The sequence below is a fragment of the Felis catus genome, chromosome E1 (genome assembly GCF_018350175.1).
Source record: "Felis catus isolate Fca126 chromosome E1, F.catus_Fca126_mat1.0, whole genome shotgun sequence".
NCBI lineage: Eukaryota > Metazoa > Chordata > Mammalia > Carnivora > Felidae > Felis > Felis catus.
In genome coordinates this window covers 23,314,497-23,332,450 of record NC_058381.1, presented here as the reverse complement: position 1 = coordinate 23,332,450, position 17,954 = coordinate 23,314,497, and the positions used below count along the sequence as shown (strand labels likewise).

Below are 17,954 nucleotides of genomic sequence, written 5' to 3'. Positions count from 1 at the left end.
GCAAACTGGAAAACCCAGCGAAGCACCCAGACTGCAGGGTCTATCAGGATATCCTCCCAGATGGAGGCACTATTTTTGCCCTCTCCCTTTACCTGGCTCCACAGTAGCACACTGGCATCCCAGTTTTTGTGGTGCATTTCTGGTCTCATGGGACTATAGCATCAGAGACTACCAATTGGGGAGAAGAGGCTACCACACTCAGGGTACTGCACAAACAGCGACAGACACACACACCCTCTCTCTGTAAAACCCTGTTTCCTTGCCATGGTACTTTGGCCTGAGGTAACTGACCTCCATAGCTAAAATTTAAAACTACTTGGGAAGTAGAGGCATTTTGTGATGATAGTACACCCACCCATATGCCTGTGATGTTCAGCTTCTATGAATGTTGACATAATTGTAAGTAACATCAAACTCCATTTTCTAGGAAGTATTAATTATAAGGGAATTATGTCTGCAAAAAAAAAAAAGCAAACAAAAAAACCTAGGGGCTTACAGGGATTTTCTCCTTTGGGACACTGACAGGTGTTGGCATGCCTTCAGCAACCAAGAACTATCAAAAATAAAACTGGATGCTTGGAGAGTCACAAAGTTTCAAGAGATACCAAGAGCTGGGGCGAGGTTGGATGATGTTTCCTGTCTTACATGAGGCCATTTCCTCAAGACTCAGAGAGGTGGCTGTTTCATCTAATACGTAGAAACAAACACAGAGTCAAGCAAAGTAAGGAAACAGAAGAACATGTTCCAAATGAAAGAACAAGATGAAACCTCAGAAAAGAGAGAGAGAGGATTCTTACTATTGAACAATGCTAACTCCATCTTCTTTCTTCTGACTTTATCATTGGGCAGAAGGAGATGGCTCACTTATTCCAATGAAAAATGACTCGGGCTCAGGCTGCTCCTTTCCTCAGAGTAGTCAAAGGCCCTCAAACATCTGCTGCTTTTTCTATGTCCCCTGGCAGATCCCTACCAAAATGATAGGTGGCTATTATGAGACCAGTAGCCAGAGCCACATAAGGGCTGGTCCTCTTGCCCATGGGGAGAGGCAGGACATGCAGGAATGGAGCCAGTAGGACTTCGCATAAGAAACAGCCTGCGAAGGCATCAGCAGATTCCATTCTAGGAAACCTGGAGCTCTGAGGTCCTATCCAGTGGCAGAACACAAGGAGAGGCCACAGGAGTATTCTCTAATCTGGTCTGGGACCTGGGAGCCAGGGAAGAGCTGCCCTAGTCAGAGAAGAAAGAGTAGGAAATGACAGGGGAGAGAATTCCTGAGGAAACCCCCTAAGTCATTGGGGAAAGGTCTAGGAATCTGAGGTTGGGGAAATAGTCCCAAGAAAGTAGGCAGACTCTCAGCTTGCCAACACAGAGCGAGGGTCAGCGGGATCAATGAGAGACCAGGAAATCTCCTGCTGATTCCTCAATTTTTATAATTCTATCCTTCTTCACAGCTTCCCAGCCAAAGAGGCCAGAGGTTGGTGCTAGCTCCATCAAGTCCTAGTGCCAAGTACATCATTGACCTTGGCACTGAACCCTGAGTGACCTGGAAGCAACAAGAAACTGGTTACATCTGTGGGCAGATTAGGTAGCAGGGACCTGAGCCCAGGGAATGTTCCTTCAACTCCTGAAGCTACTGTGCTAAGTGCTGGTTCTGGGCCTCTTCTTGATGTCAATTTAAATTTATTTAGACTGATTTTTGTAATGTGTTTCCATGCATTCTTGGCCACGTGCAGGGAGAGATCCTACCATACTCTTTCACACACACACCCCACCTCCAATCACACAGTGGTTGACACATAGGGTATAGGTAAGTGCTTATGTTTAGCTTTTTCAAGGGGAAAACTGTTTCAAAACCATCAACCAACAAATATTTATAGAATGTTATTTACCACTTCCGTGTTCAGCCGTGTGAAATAATGGAATTTCTTAAAAGCAAACCAGTCTTTCGGGTGATTCTATTGGTTTTGTTTTGTGACAAAGTCAGGCTCTCTGGTTGGAAACATTATGGGGGCAAAGAGTAGGAAAATCTGAAGAGGAGAACTCAGCAGGAAGGAAATGACAATTATGCCAGTATCTACATATTCCTGAAAGTTAAAAATAAAACATTATGTTAGAAAACAATGATTATTCTATAAAATATTATGCACCCAGCACATAATGTATATGTACTAAGTATATTCATTCTTAATAAAAATTCATGCATTTAAGTTTATTTTTCTCATGAACCAAGATTTCTTAAGAATTTTATGCACTGTCCTATAAATCCTAACAATCTCACCAAGGTTTCCATTTGACAGAAGAGGAAATGTCAGCTCAGAGAGTTAAAACACCTTGGCCATGGTCATTCAGCTAATAAATAACTAAGATGCAAACCTGTGCCAGCATTTCTCAGAGCATCCCAGAACCACCAGGGATGGTTGTTTAAAATGTTCACAATAGGGGGCACCTGGGTGACTCAGTCAGGTAAGCATCCCACTTCAGTTCAGGTCATGAGCTCATGGTTCATGGGTTTGAGCCCAGTGTTGGGCTCTGTGCTGACAGCTCAGAGCCGGGAGCCTGCTTCAGATTCTGTGCCTCCCTCTCTCTCTCTCTCTCTGCCCCTTTCCCACTCACCTCTGTCTCTCTCTCTCTCTCTCTCTCTCTCTCTCTCTCTCAAAAGTACATACACATTCTTAAAAATTTTTTTTAAGTTTAAAAAATGCTCACAGTAGAATTCCTTGGGTTTGGATCTACAGATCCATACTTTTAGCGAAACTTCAAGTGATTTTACATGCACAGAGGACCAAAAACCAGTGAATTCATCAACAAGGATTTACCACTCTTTTCTTTTTCTTTTTTTTTTTAAATTTTTTTAACTTTTTTTTTTGAGACAGAGAGAGACAGAGCATGAACGGGGGAGGGGCAGAGAGAGAGGGAGACACAGAATCGGAAGCAGGCTCCAGCCTCCGAGCCATCAGCCCAGAGCCCGACGCGGGTCTCGAACTCGCGGGGCTCGAACTCACGGACCGCGAGATCGTGACCTGAGTCAAAGTCAGATGCTCAACCGACTGAGCCACCCAGGCGCCCCACCACTCTTTTCTTAATAAAGTGCATATAGTAATAGACATGTTACCTGGATATAAGTTTCCTAGAATCCATGCTCTACAAAAGCAGTGGCTAACATTAGAGATGGAAAAAAATAACAACCAATATACACAAGACTTCTATTGTGAATGCCAAATTATTTAGATTATGTAGATTAGTGTTAGCAAGCTATAGTCCTCAGAACAAATCCATCACGATGCCTGTCTCTGTAAATAAAGTTTTATTCTATTACATAGTGTCTGTGGCTGCTTTTCCACTACGGTGGCAGGGTTGATGCTTGCAATAGAGACTGTATGCCTGCAAAACCATAAACATTTACTATCTACCCTTTGTAAACAAAGTTTGCTGACTTCTGGCCTAGATGATGTTTTTAAGTATAAGAAAGGTAGACTCAGCCATGGTCTCTGTTGTAAAATTTAAGAGGGAGAAATTCAACATACACACGAGAAATGCAAGCATATATTAATTTTTTTGATAAGGCATACTTGCTTCATTTTGTTTTAAATGATCTAGTTTTTTTGTATCAAAAAGTGGAATTTTTTATAGGGTTTTCAAAGAGCAATGGCACAGTTCCTACCAAATGTTTAAGTGTACATACTCTTTTTTTTTTTTTAATTTTTTTTCAACGTTTATTTATTTTTGGGACAGAGAGAGACAGAGCATGAACGGGGGAGGGGCAGAGAGAGAGGGAGACACAGAATCGGAAACAGGCTCCAGGCTCTGAGCCATCAGCCCAGAGCCTGACGCGGGGCTCGAACTCACGGACCGTGAGATTGTGACCTGGCTGAAGTCGGACGCTTAACCCACTGCGCCACCCAGGCGCCCCTAAATGTACATACTCTTTACTCTAGCTATCTTATTTCTAGGAATCCGGTGGGAAACTCAGTCCATGTGGTAGAAACACAGCTGCTCCCAATACTTCTTTCTTTCCCCCCTCCTCCTTCCCCTTCTCTCTTTCTCTCTCTGTCTCTGTCTCTCTCTTTCAGGGGTCCTCTGTGTGCATAGTTCCCTGATGAACAATATCATTTGCTAACTCTCAGGGGAGACAGAAAGGAAATAGAATGGCTAGCCTAGTGGGTTCCACCTTTGTGACGGTAAGGTCATCCCCTTTCCTCCTCTCAAAGCCCAATGAAGGGGTTTCAAGGGGGTAACTTGTAAAACCTGAAAGTGCCTACAAGCAAAGTGATTTAATTTACAGCTTCATCCTAGGATGAAGCTCTAAAATTGAAGGGAAATCAGAAATGCAGAAAGAAACATGGTTAATCATCATACTTGAGGACCAAGTATCCAAAGCTTTGGATCAAGCTTTGCCTGAAGCTAATCTACTTCTTGAAGCTTCAGTTACGTGAGCTAGCAGGTTCCCTTTATCCCTTAGTCCAGATTGAGTCAGCCTTTTTGGTACTATAACTCAAAGTATCCCTAACTGGTGCAGTGCCATAAGTAGCACATACCCCACAACGAACGTATAATTGGCTGAGGGAAGAAGCTGAGGTCGAAGTCAGTGAGGACACCTCCAGCTGGTTACCCCCATGGCCTATTATGTATTCTTAGTATGTCCACCTTCTTTTTTTTTTTTAACGTTTATTTATTTTTGAGACAGAGAGAGACAGAGCATGAACGGGGGAGGGTCAGAGAGAAAGAGAGAGAGACAGAATCTGAAACAGGCTCCAGGCTCTGAGCCATCAGCACAGAGCCCGACACGGGGCTTGAACTCACGAACCACGAGATCATGACCTGAGCCGAAGTCGGACACTTAACCGACTGAGCCACCCAGGCGCCCTTAGTATGTTCATCTTCTTAACACAGTTGCATCAAACAGGAAAATTCAAGATGTTGGAGACTGACTAACTCTTGCATAAATCAGTAAAGTCCATTGAGAAAGATTTGCTCACTTTGAAATTGGTGTGTCTGATAGCAAAGAGGGGGAAAAAATAGTTTCCTTAGGAGAAGCCCTTTTTTGGCTTGCTGCTGCACACCAAGCTGATTGCACACCAGTGACCTGGAGCTTGCTGACTAGAAAAGCAGAGTTCTCCACTGCAAGGTGATGTTAGTACAAGCAGAAATGGGAAGATGGGAGATTAGGAAGGATGAAAAAACAGGGCCCAGAAACAGTCAGATCCATCCTCTCTGCAGAACCCCTCCTCCTTTTAACTATTTATCTTGTGGACAAAATGAACAATCACATTCTTCATGAAGAAAGAGCTAGGATGCAGCCAGAGGCGGGGAGCTGGTCATACCCATGGATGGCACTGTTTCAGCAGCAGAGGGCAATGTGGAGATAGAAGTCAGTGACACAGGGGAGAGGGTGTGTCTCTAAAAGGGAAGACTAGCGCTGTGCTGCAAGAGGGGCATTCTGAACCCACTTCTAGCAGCGACCTTGACTGACAGATTCTCCGCATCCAAATAACCATCCAGTGGAAGTGACCCAAACCAGATCAGAAGGCTTGAAAAATTAGAAAGGAGCCATATTGACTCTGAAACCCCAAAGGCTGGCCCAAACAGCTGATGACTACACCCCAACAGTGGTTCTCAAACTGACTGTGTGTTAACATCACCAGGGGAGTTTTAAAATCACTGATGCCCAGCCCCACCTAACTAAACCTGAACTAAATTCATAACACTGCAGTTTTAGAAAGCTTTCCCCAGTGATTCCAACATGAAATCAAGGTTGAAAAGCACTGCTTTGAACTTAATCCAACCCTTAGGCATCCATATCCAGCAAGAAACAGACAACCTCTATAAAAGTATTCACCCTAAGTGGGGTTCCCAGATAAAACACAAGATCCCCAGGTAAATTTGAATTTCAGATATACAATGAATAATTTTTATAAGTATATCCCAAATATTGGTTGCATGGGACATACACTAAAAAATTATTCATTCTGTAGTTTTATTTATAATTCTGACCACTGTAGCCACCAAGCCTCCCCCCAGATATGGCTATGGAGAATATTCTCCCAGAAAGTAGAGTGTGGAACAACAGAGGAGCTGATCAGGGCTCTCAGCCAGCTGGCAGGTAGGTAGCCCTTGCAGGCAGGTTTGCCAGAGTGTCACTGACATAGGCTCCCAATCCCCCAGCACTTGCTAAGCCCTCAATGGACATCAACCATCATTCTGAAGAAAGCTTCACTTGTGAAAATGAACTCACATGCACCAATATATACCACAGTGTGCGTCATCTTGGTATTCATTTAAGTAGAAAGATTTCCTAGATTGCATCAATTATGATTTGGTGATAAAACAATGAGTCAGTTTCAACTTTCCAGGAAAGTATCTCCAGGAAGTGTCTGGCACCACGGTATTGGCACTCTGTCCCTTTCTTGTGGTTTCTGTCCCTCTTCAGAGGTCTCGAAACTCCCCCCACACCCAGTATTCTTCTCAACCTGTGGCTCTGATTAGTTGGGAAACCGCAATCAATGGAGTCATCACAAGGAAAATGCTGGTTTACCTTTTATGTAAGGACCTTCAATATTTTGAAGAGCCGTGCTGGGCAAAACCACTCCGTAAACATTTGTTGTTTGATATATATGATACAACAGCTACAAGACAGTGCCAATCCTGCTGACTGATCCACATATTGAGTGTGAGAACAGAAAAGGGAGGGTCGTGGGGAGGTGGAGAGGATGTTGTGAGATGTCAGCAGAAATATTTATTACATCACACAAGTCAACAATGGAAATAAATTACAAAAGTTAAATAAGATACAAAAACTAAAATTAAAGTTAAAAAGGGCTGTAGCGTGTGGCTGGGGGTGGGGGTGTGACCCATAGGAGAAGTGCCTCCAGAGTTCCAAGGTCATTGCCTTGGCTCAGGTGACTGCCCCCCAGTCTGCACATAGATGTAACACCTTTCTTGTAGCTTCTAGGCCACTCAGGCATTCAGCTCCAGGTTGGTGATGTATTCCTGGACCCAGGCCTCCCTGGGGTCAGCACAGATCTCCCGGCCTCTTTTGGTTTGGAAGCTGTGGAGAAGGGTGGAAGGATTACATACTGAAGAATATAGCAGGGGAATCCTGGATCCACTGTGATCCCTCCATCCTCCTCTGCCTCAGACCTCTCAGGGTCTATCCATATGCTCACAAAATGTGCCCTCAATCTTGGGGATCATGACCTTCTCTAGGTCTCCAGTGGGAGTCCACTCAGAAAGCCAACCTCTTACTGTCACCTCAACTCTCTCTTCCCTCTGTCCAGGGACAGGTCTTCCAGGACTCCCTACAGGCACCAGACCAGGTGAGAAAACATGGCAGTGGCCTCCCTTGGCATACTGTGCTCTGATGGGTCTCAGAAGGCTGAGTCCTTCAAGGGATGCCTCACCCCAGACCTCCCATCTCCTTCCTTAGGCTGAGCAGGAAGACTGGGCCTTACATGACACCGGGCTTGGAGCATTGGCTGCTGGTCTCATAATAGTCGACCACAAATTTGCGTGGAATCTGCCGGGAGATATAGACGAAGCAGCAGGAGGTGGGGGTGTCGGCACCAACTGAGAGAGACAGAACAGAAAGACCCTAAGTCACTCTTCAGAAGAAAGGACAAGTCAGCCACTCCCTGAGGATCAGGAAGAACTGGAAGAAGACAGTATTTCTCTGGAGTGGCAATGTGGGTACAAAGAGATCCAGAAGGAAGAGATCTTTTCCTGGACATTTTTATTTCTGTGTCTCTCTTTCAGTGTCTATCTTGGCTTGGGGGTCTCTCTGTCTCTCTGTAGGGAATTGAGTTTTCTAAACAAACTACTCCTTTTCTGCCTCTCCCTGGGTAGTTGCATCTGGAATTCATGAGGAGAGCCAAGGCCACACCCCTGGGAACCAGTTGGACACAGATTCTACCTCTTGTCGAAATCCCAGTTGGGCGTCCATTTTTCTACCCTTAGAAAGGGACTTCCTCCCACTCTCTCCCAGAGCTGGACAACAGAATTGCTAAAACCTCATGGGAAAGAAAATCCTTCTCAGGAAATAGTCTCTGAGATCTTTTTGAAGTTCTCTACTTGGAGCGGCTAAGCCACAAGACTTTGGCCTTGTGGTCCAAGCCACAGGCAGATAGCAGGAGGGCAGGGCAAGAGGGACAAGGGAAGACAGACTCACAAAAGGAAGAGCAGGTCTGGGAACAGAGTGTCGCGGTGAGAAGCAGGACAGCCAGGGCAGCCTTGGGGACCTCCATGTCGCTGGGCAGCAGAGTGTGAGATCAAGCAGTGGCCAAGCAGAGCTGACACTGGGGACTTGCAGCCACTGCCTCCTTCTGGGGTCTAAGCCATGTCTTCTCTTTATAAGCAGCCTCAGGGCATTAAAATATAGAAAGTTGAGGAAACCAAGGTGGGTGGGGTGGATTTTAAATCGTTGGTGTTGGTGTCATGCGTGAGTTGCATAAAGCCAGGAGAGCTCTGGGTGGCCACAAGGGTTCAGGTTATTTGCAACAACAGTTTGGTTGCCTACTTGAGGAGGAAATGGTTCCCACAGTGAGAGGAGGTGAGATGCTGGTGTGACCCAATTAGCTGGCGCCTTCTCACAAGAGCAGATCCATCCATCAAGCATTTCACCCAAAGGGCCTTCTGATATGCACCCCAGCTGTTCAAATGGCATCGATGTGACACAGGTGACAATGCCATGGAGTCTTGAAAAACACACCCCATGCTAAAACACACCCCAGGTGGAGACAAGCAGAATTGGGGAAGCCTCAGCTACCAAGGGGCAAGATTGAGCCTGGCCTTTCAGACTTTGGCTGGATCATCAAACGTGTACAAATCTCTGCAATATCAGGTACTATAAGTGCCTGGCAATTAGCTCTTTTGATGGTAACCTAAGTGTTCTTTTGATTGTAATGTAAGCTTTTGATTGCTGAGGCACCCATTTCAAAGACTCACTGCCTATGACACCACTAGATAAAGAGCCAGGCTGCCCCGTCCATAAATTTCTCCCTTCAGAGAGGCCTGAGTAACCTATATCACTGGCCACTTGAGCCACTCTGCTTTTCCCTTCCTGCACTCTAATTCCTGCTCTTAAGTTTTACATTTACCAATAGTGAACCCACAAAGCCCCAGGCATCCCGCCCCTAACACCAAAAGAAGCAGAACACCAGGTCTACATTCTATTCTCTCTCTACCAGTAACCTCACTGGGTGACCCTCAGACATGCCGTGTACCCCTATGAGTAATAAACCTTGTATTTTAAATTTTCCCTGTGGTTGTTACAATCCTAAGAACTACAAGGGCTGATCCAGTCACAACATTGGCTCCAGTCAGGGAAATGTCTGAGGGGCTCACCACAAGCAGTACCTACCCCAGGTATTTGTAGCTCACAGCATCACTATCAAAAGGCTGAGGCTCACACAAAACAGCTGGGCCCTGGGTTAGTTGGGCTAACTGGGGGGCTAAGTGAATGATGAGCCTTAAACTCAACAACTCAACAACTCAAAGGTTGTTACCCTTTGACCAGCAAAGTACTCTGCCATTATCTATCCTACAGATATCAACACAAAGATGAAGAACATTGTATGCATAATGGTGTTTGTCACAGCTTATTTGTAACAATTTTAAAAAGGACCCTAAAAGCAAAAAAGTGAAAATAAAAGGGACCTACAATTAAATCAGTGGTGGCGTATTCATCTCTTGTAACTGAGAAAGTGAAGACATTTTCTTTTTTAATGTTTATTTTTGAGAGAGGGAAAGAGAAAGAGAGAGAGACAGTGTGAGTGGGGGATGAGCAGAGAGAGAGAGGGAGACACAGAATTGGAAGCAGGCTCCAGACTCTGAGCCATCAGCACAGACCCCGACGCAGGGCTCAAACCCATGAACCATGAGAACATGACCTGAGCCAAAGTCAGATGCTTAACCAACTGAGCCATCCAGGTGCCCCAAGAAAGTGAAGAAATTTTCAAAGGAAGTCCTTGTTCCTCAAAAATCCTAGAACATTTCCTGTTTCCTCAATGTAAAGTCAAGATGGCATTTCCAGGGTTTGTCTGGCAGCTTAATGACATCATCAGGGACTCTTTTCTTATTTCCCCCCAAATTTTGTTGGCTTTTCTTTGGGGGGGGGTGGATCTTATCACTTCATGGTTACAAAATGGCTGCTGCTGCTCAGAGATCAAGTCTGCACAAAGTCTTCTCCACATTTGTAGAAGGGAGTCTCATAGGAGTAGGGAAAAAGCAACATTACTAATGTTTTTAATTCAAATTGGGTGTTTGTACTTGATTTGTAATGTGAACTGCAGATCACCCCCAAAGTAGCAAAAGATAATTTTATTTTAAAGATTTTATTTTTCAAGTAATCTCTACACCCAATGTGGGGTTTGAACTCATGACCCTGAGATCAAGAGTCGCATGCTCTTCCAACTGAGCCAGCCAGTCACCCTAGCAAAAGCTAATTTGAAAATATATAAAATACAGAAAATATTAAAACTTATTTTATTTCTGAAAGCTAAGTAGATGGCAAGGCAAGTGCCAGTAAGGATGTGGGTGTTTGCCTATATATTCTTCCTGTCTTACTGTGGCACGTGTGAATTCTGAGGCATAATTTGAGTAAGATTTCTTTCCCGGAAAATAGGAAATATGTTATTACCCAAACCTAACCACTATTAACATTTTGGTTTATTTCTTTCAAGTGCAATTTTTTTCTAGGTTTATGATAATTCAGTTTGCTAACTTGTTTCTTTACTTTTTTTACTGTGTGTCTGGGAGGTGAGGGGCAATGTTGTAATCATGATATGAATGTAATTTTTTATTTTTATTATTTATACTTAACATCATAAGACTTTCCCAAATCATTACAGTATTTTTTAAGAGCTGCCTAATTTATTCAACCATGAGCCCAGTGCATTAATATTATCATGCACTATTGAAGCACATTTGGACAGATTCCATTTTTTTAATTTTAAATTATTTTGTAAATAAGCTGTACTAAACATCTAACCCATAAAACCTTCTCCGTAAGTGAAGTTATTTCTATAGGATATTTTCCTAGCTGTTGACTTTCAGGGCCAAAAAGTAAGGACACTTAAGGCTCCTGATCTGTATAGATACCCCATTATCTAATGTGTGTTCATTTTTACTCCCTGTTGTCAAACCCAGTGATGGTATATTATAGAGATCTGAGAGTTCTTGGTGAATGAAACAGTGAAGAAAAAGCAGGTTTTGTCACTCTTGCCGTGCCTGTGGCCCAGGCTTCCCTGATTCCATTCTGTCCATCTGGACCTGGATCAAATATAGATCAAGCTACAAAACACTCCATGATATCATTATATACATTACATCAGTGCAGTCAAAGCACCACTGAAGAGCATCAGACATGTCTGCTTTGTGGACGCAAAAGGCGAGAGGTGCAGTTTGTAGACAGATCTGCCCTTAGTAGAAGGAACCAGCTAAGCCTGGTCCCCTGGTGACAACTCCTGGTTTCCCCTTCATTGGTTAATAATTTTCTTAGAAGCGCTCTGATCAACGTGATGTCATGGTCCTTTTCACCCAGGGTGTGGTTTAAGTGTGACTTGTGTGCCCAGGATGCTAAAGCATCACCATAGATGTCAGTCTGTATGGTCAGAAGAGCTGTGGCTAAGCATCAGATCTGCTCTGTGGGAGGAATCATTAATCTGTAGATCTCTCCATGCACATAGAGCTCTAACACACGACATCTCACCTCTTGTCACTGTCCTAAACCTTTCCACACAGTCAGTTTAACAGGCAAGTGACTGAGCTATTCTTGTGTACCCTGAGCCTTCATGTGACACCAGGTGCCCTAGCATATGTGATTCATAGTGACATATGTCATATGTGACTCATAACATGACACCATACAACAACTTCTCTGTCCATCCCCAACCCCTGGCTTCCCATGCTCCAGAGTTGCCTATGAAGGGACAAGGACATGGCTTGGACCCCAGAAGGATATAGACAGCAGCAAGTGCCCAGTCTTGTCTTGGCTTTGCCCACACTCCTCTGTGCCCAGCATCTTTAAAGTCTCCACAGCTGCCCTTATTGACCATCTCCTCAGCTCACAGTCTTATCTGCACCACAAGACTCTCAACCCTTACCCTTTTTGCTATTAGGGTTGTGTCCCAGTGGTCTGGACAGATGTCTAAACCATATCACTTAAGTCCTATAGCTGGAGTCCCTAAATGAAAGCAAAGAACATCACAAAAGGTTTCAAAATGTTCTAGGGTGTTTCCCAAGGGGTTTTATCTATCCTGTATCTGGATCCAAGAGGCAGAGGAAGGTTAGAACCCATTTGTAGCTAGGAAAATTGAGGCTTAGCTCAGTCTCTAACAAGATGCAGATGCCAGGTCTAGTGGCAGATTTCCCTCAGTTCTCCCAAGAAACTCCACCCTTTGCTGACTTACAGAAGATGAGGTCTGGGGGCACCTGGATGAAGTCGGTTAAGCACCAGACTTCAGCTCAGGTCATGATCTCACGGTGCTGACAGCTCAGAGCCTGCAGCCTGCTTCAAATTCTGTGTCTCCCTATCTCTCTGCCCCTCCCCCACTTGCAGCTTGCTCTTTGTCTCTCTATCTCTCTCAAAAATAAATAAACATAAAAAAAAAAAAAGAAGAAGAGGATGAGGTCTTCTGGGAAATATTTCTGTAGACCAGATGAAGTTTCCCTAAAAGAGGTGGAGAAAGGGCTCATGGTTCCAATAGCTATACTCCCTCAAGAGGGAGCTAGAGACTGAGAATAAGACAGAGATTCAAAACAAAAATTCAAGGCAAACAAGAAATGCCTTGCTTCCTTGGTTCCTTTTGTGTCCCACTCAGCAGCTCTGAGCAGTGACATCTCTCCATCAACTTCCCGCTGGGCCCCTCAGAGGGTGGAAGAAGTTGACTCACTTTTCTCAGACTCTTGATTGCTGCTCCCTCACGCTGAGGGTAGACATCACACTGGTCCTGCAGTTTTTCTTCTTTCTCTCCAGATCTGTCCCAGATTTGTTGACAATTATGGTGACACCAACAGCTAGTGTTCGTCTCCTTATATAATGTCAAAATCATTCCTCTTTCCCAGAGAGAAGCAGGTCATGTAGAGGAGAGACATTCCATGGACATGGGCTGCGGAACAGACAGGCATGGACAGAGGGTTTTATTTCTTTCTGATTTTTTTTTCTTCCCAGGATTTTTAAAAAATGTTTATTTATTTTTGAGAGAGAAAGAGAGAGAGAGAGAGAGAGAGAGAGAGAGAGAGAGTAGTGGTGGGGGAGGGGTAGAGAGAGAGGGAGACAGAGGACAGGATCCAAAGCGGGCTCTGCTCTAACAGCAGAGAGCCCCATGGGGGCTTGAATTCACAAACCATGAGATCATGACCCAAGCCAAAGTTGGATGCTTAATCAACTGAGCCACCCAGGCACTCCTCTTCCTAGGACTTTTAAAACAAATTTACATTTAACATTTTGCATCTATCTTTTTAATATTTAATAGTAAACACCAAGTATTTTTGTCATTCTATTTGTTTACGTGGCTGGCTAACAGTCCATCAGTGGATTAACTTCATTATTCCAACACCGTGGAATATATAGTTTGGTGTTAATTATTTGATTATAGGTAAGCTGCACCAAATAATATTGTCCCTAAAATTTTTCCCATTGATGAGTTCATTTCTTTAGGATAGAGTCTGAGAAGTCGCTTCTGGTTGAAAGAGTATGGACATTTGTAAGACTGCTGACCTTCATCCAGTATAAAATCCGGACTTCATTGCAGGTCTATGAGGAGTATTTGATAAATAGACCAATTACTGAAAAGCTAATCCTTACTTTTACTATTCTTGTACCTCCAGGATTTCCAATTATGTTCTTTCCTTAGGGTGTAGTTAAGCTTGGTTTATACTGCTTGACACTGAATGACATTATTACACCTGTCACATTTACATGGAGAATCACTGTGGAAGTCCATCAGAACACTCTGCTTTATGGGGCGCCTGGGTGGCTCAGTCAGTTGGGCACCCAACATCGGCCCAGGTCATGATCTCAAGGCTCATGGGTTAGAGTCCCACATGGGGATCTGTGTTGACAGCTCGGAGCCTGGAGCTTACTTCAGATTCCGTGTCTCTCTCTCTCTGTCTCTCTGCCCACCCCCATGCTCTCTCTCTGTTTCTCAAAAATAAATAAACATTTAAAAAAACACTCTGCTTTATGGAAGGAAGCTAGTCCCCCATCTGGATAAACAACTTCCTCTTGAGCACCCCAATTAAATTAGTAATTGAACCACTCTTGTTTGCACCTTAAACCTCTCTTATAACTATAGGAAACCTTGGGTTGTAGAACTCACATGACAACACTGTACTTGAAATGTCTTGCTTAGGCACCACTTCCAATTTCTGTGTTCCCATGGCCCAAGGCTGACTATAAAAAGGAATAGACATAGGTCAGATCCCAGAAGGAGTCTGGCAGTAGTGAGTTCCCAAGCCCCATCTCAGCTCTGCCCACAATGCTCTGCCTGTCCAACACCATGAGGGGGCTCGTGCCTGCCATCTTTGTCCTCCTCTGCACCATGGCCCCCTGCTCTTATGCACAAAGTGAGTCTGTTGTCCACTTGCCTTCAACAGTTGCTCCCCATATGTTGGCCAGAAGTCGATCCACACCTTCCTAGTGCTATGGCCTGAGAACCATCATGTGACATTTGAGAGCCTCAAGTGGGCTTTCAAAATGATGTGGTTGTTTTCCTCAGAAGGGTTCAAAAGGAGTCCGTTGATCAAGGCTGCAGAATGGAAGTTAGGAAAGGTTATCCTATTTCTCAGATGAGATCACTGAGGTCTAGTTTATTGGATTATTAACATAAGGTAGAATCTAGGTCTATTGAGATCTTATTGGTGCCGGTAAATTTTAGAATCACCTCAGCAATTCCCAAGAGTTATAAAAATTGTTCCAACTTTCACTCAGTTTCCATATGATTTAATGGATTAAAAAAAATTTTTTTTACCCTAAAGAAAGTTAGGAGAAGGGAGTAGACGCTCTATAGGCTGGTTCCCTGCAGAGTAAGATAGAGACCAAAACAGACAAATCCAGAGACAAGACTAGGGAATTTAATGAGAAACAAACAAATTAATTAAAAAGCCAAATTATTTCCAGTTTCCTTTCCTCCCATGCCTCAACTCTGAGCTATGCTATCTCTCTTCACCTCTTCCAGACCCTCTCAGACTTGCCTGGGCTCCACAGCAACTTTTGCTATTCTTGTTCCCTCACAGATAAGGTTTACACCACATCCCCCTGCTGCTTTGTCTGTATGTCCCTGAAGATCCCCCACAACACTGTGGTTGCCTATTTTATTTTTTTTTTTAATTTTTTTTCAATGTTTATTTATTTTTGGGACAGAGAGAGACAGAGCATGAACGGGGGAGGGGCAGAGAGAGAGGGAGACACAGAATCGGAAACAGGCTCCAGGCTCCGAGCCATCAGCCCAGAGCCCGACGCGGGGCTCGAACTCACGGACCACGAGATCGTGACCTGGCTGAAGTCAGACGCTTAACCGACTGCGCCTCCCAGGCGCCCCTGTGGTTGCCTATTTTAAGACCAGTGACCCGTGCCCCAAACATGGTGTCGTGGAAGTATCAGTCCTCCCGCCTAGCCCTGGGGAGACACAAGATATGGGGGTTGGGAGTGTTCACAGGAGTCAGAGCAGGGGGTGCTCCAGCTGGTAGATAAGGAGTTGTCCTAAGAAGGCCTAGTCTTATGGGGGCCTTTTGTGCATGCAGGACACACAGAGAGGCCATTGAGCTGTTTCCTGACATGGGATTGGGTCTGCAGGGAGCCAAGGAGGTCATGCCCAGAAAGAGAGAGGAGAGAAGAAAGAAACAGCAGAAAGGAAGTGGCCTGAGTTATCTCCATAAATCACTCAGGGGAGAACCAGGAATCCTTGAGGTTTGGGGCATGATGCTTGATAAGGTGGACCAGCCCTAAGCTGCCCACAGGGATGAAGATGAAGTGCCCACAGGTGGTCAAGAATGTCCTTACTCATTCTCTATATAATACTTCTGCCTTCTCCATAGATTTGTTGCCAAACAAATTGACACAGTATTTCTGTGTCAACCCCAGCAGTGCCTAGGTCCAGGAATACATCAGGGGCCTGGAGGAGAATCCAAATGGTCCAGAAGAAACCCGTTAGAAGTGTGGGTAGATTGAGCAGCAGGGACCTGAACCAGAGAGCTGCTGCCACAACTCCAGAAATTCCCTCTCCCTTCTCCTAACTGCATTCTGAAAACTTTTATTTAGTTAAGCTATTTAAATATTGTAAATTGTTTTATTATTTGGTGTTTTTCTTTGAGCAATCATATGACACCCTCTTATCCCCAAGTCTCTTCCCAGTCAGTCATACAGTGGTTGCCATATTCAGTGTGATAGTGAAAAACTGTTCTGTCTCTGAGTAGACACTGGACCAAATCCATCAATAGATGCATATTGAGTTTTTAATGAGCCCTGTACTCTGTTACACATGTCAGAATAATAAAGATTATTTTTGCTTTCTTAGGTGAATCTTGGACTTTTGACTATTCTTTGCTTTGGTTTGGTTTTCCTGACAAAGCAGTTTCATTGGTTGGAAAGAATGAGAGGGAATATTTAGGGACATCTGAGCAGGAAGGGAAGACAAGAGAAAAAGGATAAGTCTCATTCTAATGATACCAGTCTTTAGGCTGGTGACACATTCCTCATAGGCTGAAGAATAAGCAAAGTATTCAAAACAAATGCAGATTTATATGCACCAGGGAAACCGCCACTTGTATGAACAACAAATCAAGGCATTCAATCATGTGTATTTATGCATTTTCTTAAGTTCTGCTTTCTTAAGAATAAAAACTAACAGTTTTCGAGGACTCACTATGAGCCACATCACATCCTGTACCAAGGAATTTACATGCATTGTCTAGTCTTCAAAATATCATTGTGTTGTATATACTGATTATCTCCCTTTGACATATGAGGAAACAGTCTCGGTACGTTTAAGAAAGTCACCTGAGGTCACACAGCTAGTAACATTGGAATCAAGCCTGCAGACCAGAGCAAGTACCACATTCTTAATTAGCCCTTAATTAACCCTCTCTTAATGTGCCCTTGTTCTACCTGAAACAGAGTTATCAGGAATGCACAGTTCCCTAATAAGAGTGAGCCTAAGCTAGGCAAGCAAGAAGTAAGGAATTGTTGGTCTAAGATCCCAGAAAAGACGGAAATCCATAGATGTGAGCCTGGCATTAGAGATCTCCTCCAGACTAAAGATGTTTGCAATTGAGGAGAGGTTGCAGGGGAGGTAATCTGAACCTTTTACACTTTTACATTTTCTTTTTCGAGGAAAATGAAGAGTCCAGGGCTGCCCCAGTGAAGAGACCTTAGGAAACCATTCTCTGCTTGGGCTGATGTCTTAGAAGTAAGAGTAACCAGCCCTTGGGGGGCCTGGGTGGCTCAGTCAGCTAAGCATCTGACTTTAGCTCAGGTCATGATCTCATAGTTGGTGGGTCCAAGCCCTGCGTGGGGCTCTCTGCTGTCAATGGGGAGCATGTTTGGGATCTTCTGTCCCCCTCTCTCTCTGCACTTCCCCTGTTCACGTGCTCTCTCTTTCTCTCAAAAATAAACACTTAAAAAAAAAAGTGAACCAGCCTCTAAACAGACAGAGGGCCTTCTTTGGACACCTGGGTGCCTGGGTGGTCTCAAAATCTGAAACTCTGAAAGTTTTAAAAACACGATTCCAGATGTTAGTGAACAAAAAGCTTGACAAACAAAGCTTGAACTTTTTGGCAAGGCACTAAAAACTGTAATGACTATGACTGCAGATTTGCAAAAGTCAAAAGCAAATTCCAGAACTGAAAAATGCAATAACTGAAATAAAAATTCAGAGCAGATTAAATACAACAGAAGAGATGTTAATAAAGTTAAAACCTATCAAAATGAAGCAAGGAGAAACAGGAGAATAGAAAATACAAAA

General features: G+C 44.0%; 1 protein-coding gene across 1 annotated transcript; it reads right to left on the bottom strand.

The window, feature by feature from the left end:
* Nucleotides 1-6,521: 6,521 nt before the first annotated feature.
* On the bottom strand, nucleotides 6,522-8,600 carry LOC101081091 (C-C motif chemokine 3-like). The gene is made up of 3 exons (XM_003996577.5): nucleotides 8,162-8,600; nucleotides 7,449-7,563; nucleotides 6,522-7,045 (listed from the first exon to the last, which is right to left on the bottom strand). The coding sequence occupies exons 1-3, from the start codon at nucleotides 8,235-8,237 to the stop codon at nucleotides 6,955-6,957; spliced, it is 282 nt and encodes a 93-aa protein (XP_003996626.1). The 5' UTR covers nucleotides 8,238-8,600; the 3' UTR covers nucleotides 6,522-6,954.
* Between the last annotated feature and the right edge of the window lie 9,354 nt (nucleotides 8,601-17,954).

Coding starts and splice junctions, on each gene's coding strand:
- LOC101081091 (XM_003996577.5), bottom strand. CDS start 8,237: ATGGAGGTCCCCAAGGCTGCCCTGGCTGTCCTGCTTCTCACCGCGACA. Junction 7,564..8,161: donor CCAGACCTGCTCTTCCTTTT/GTGAGTCTGTCT, acceptor TGTCTCTCTCAG/TTGGTGCCGACACCCCCACC. Junction 7,046..7,448: donor TGCTCCAAGCCCGGTGTCAT/GTAAGGCCCAGT, acceptor CCTTCTCCACAG/CTTCCAAACCAAAAGAGGCC.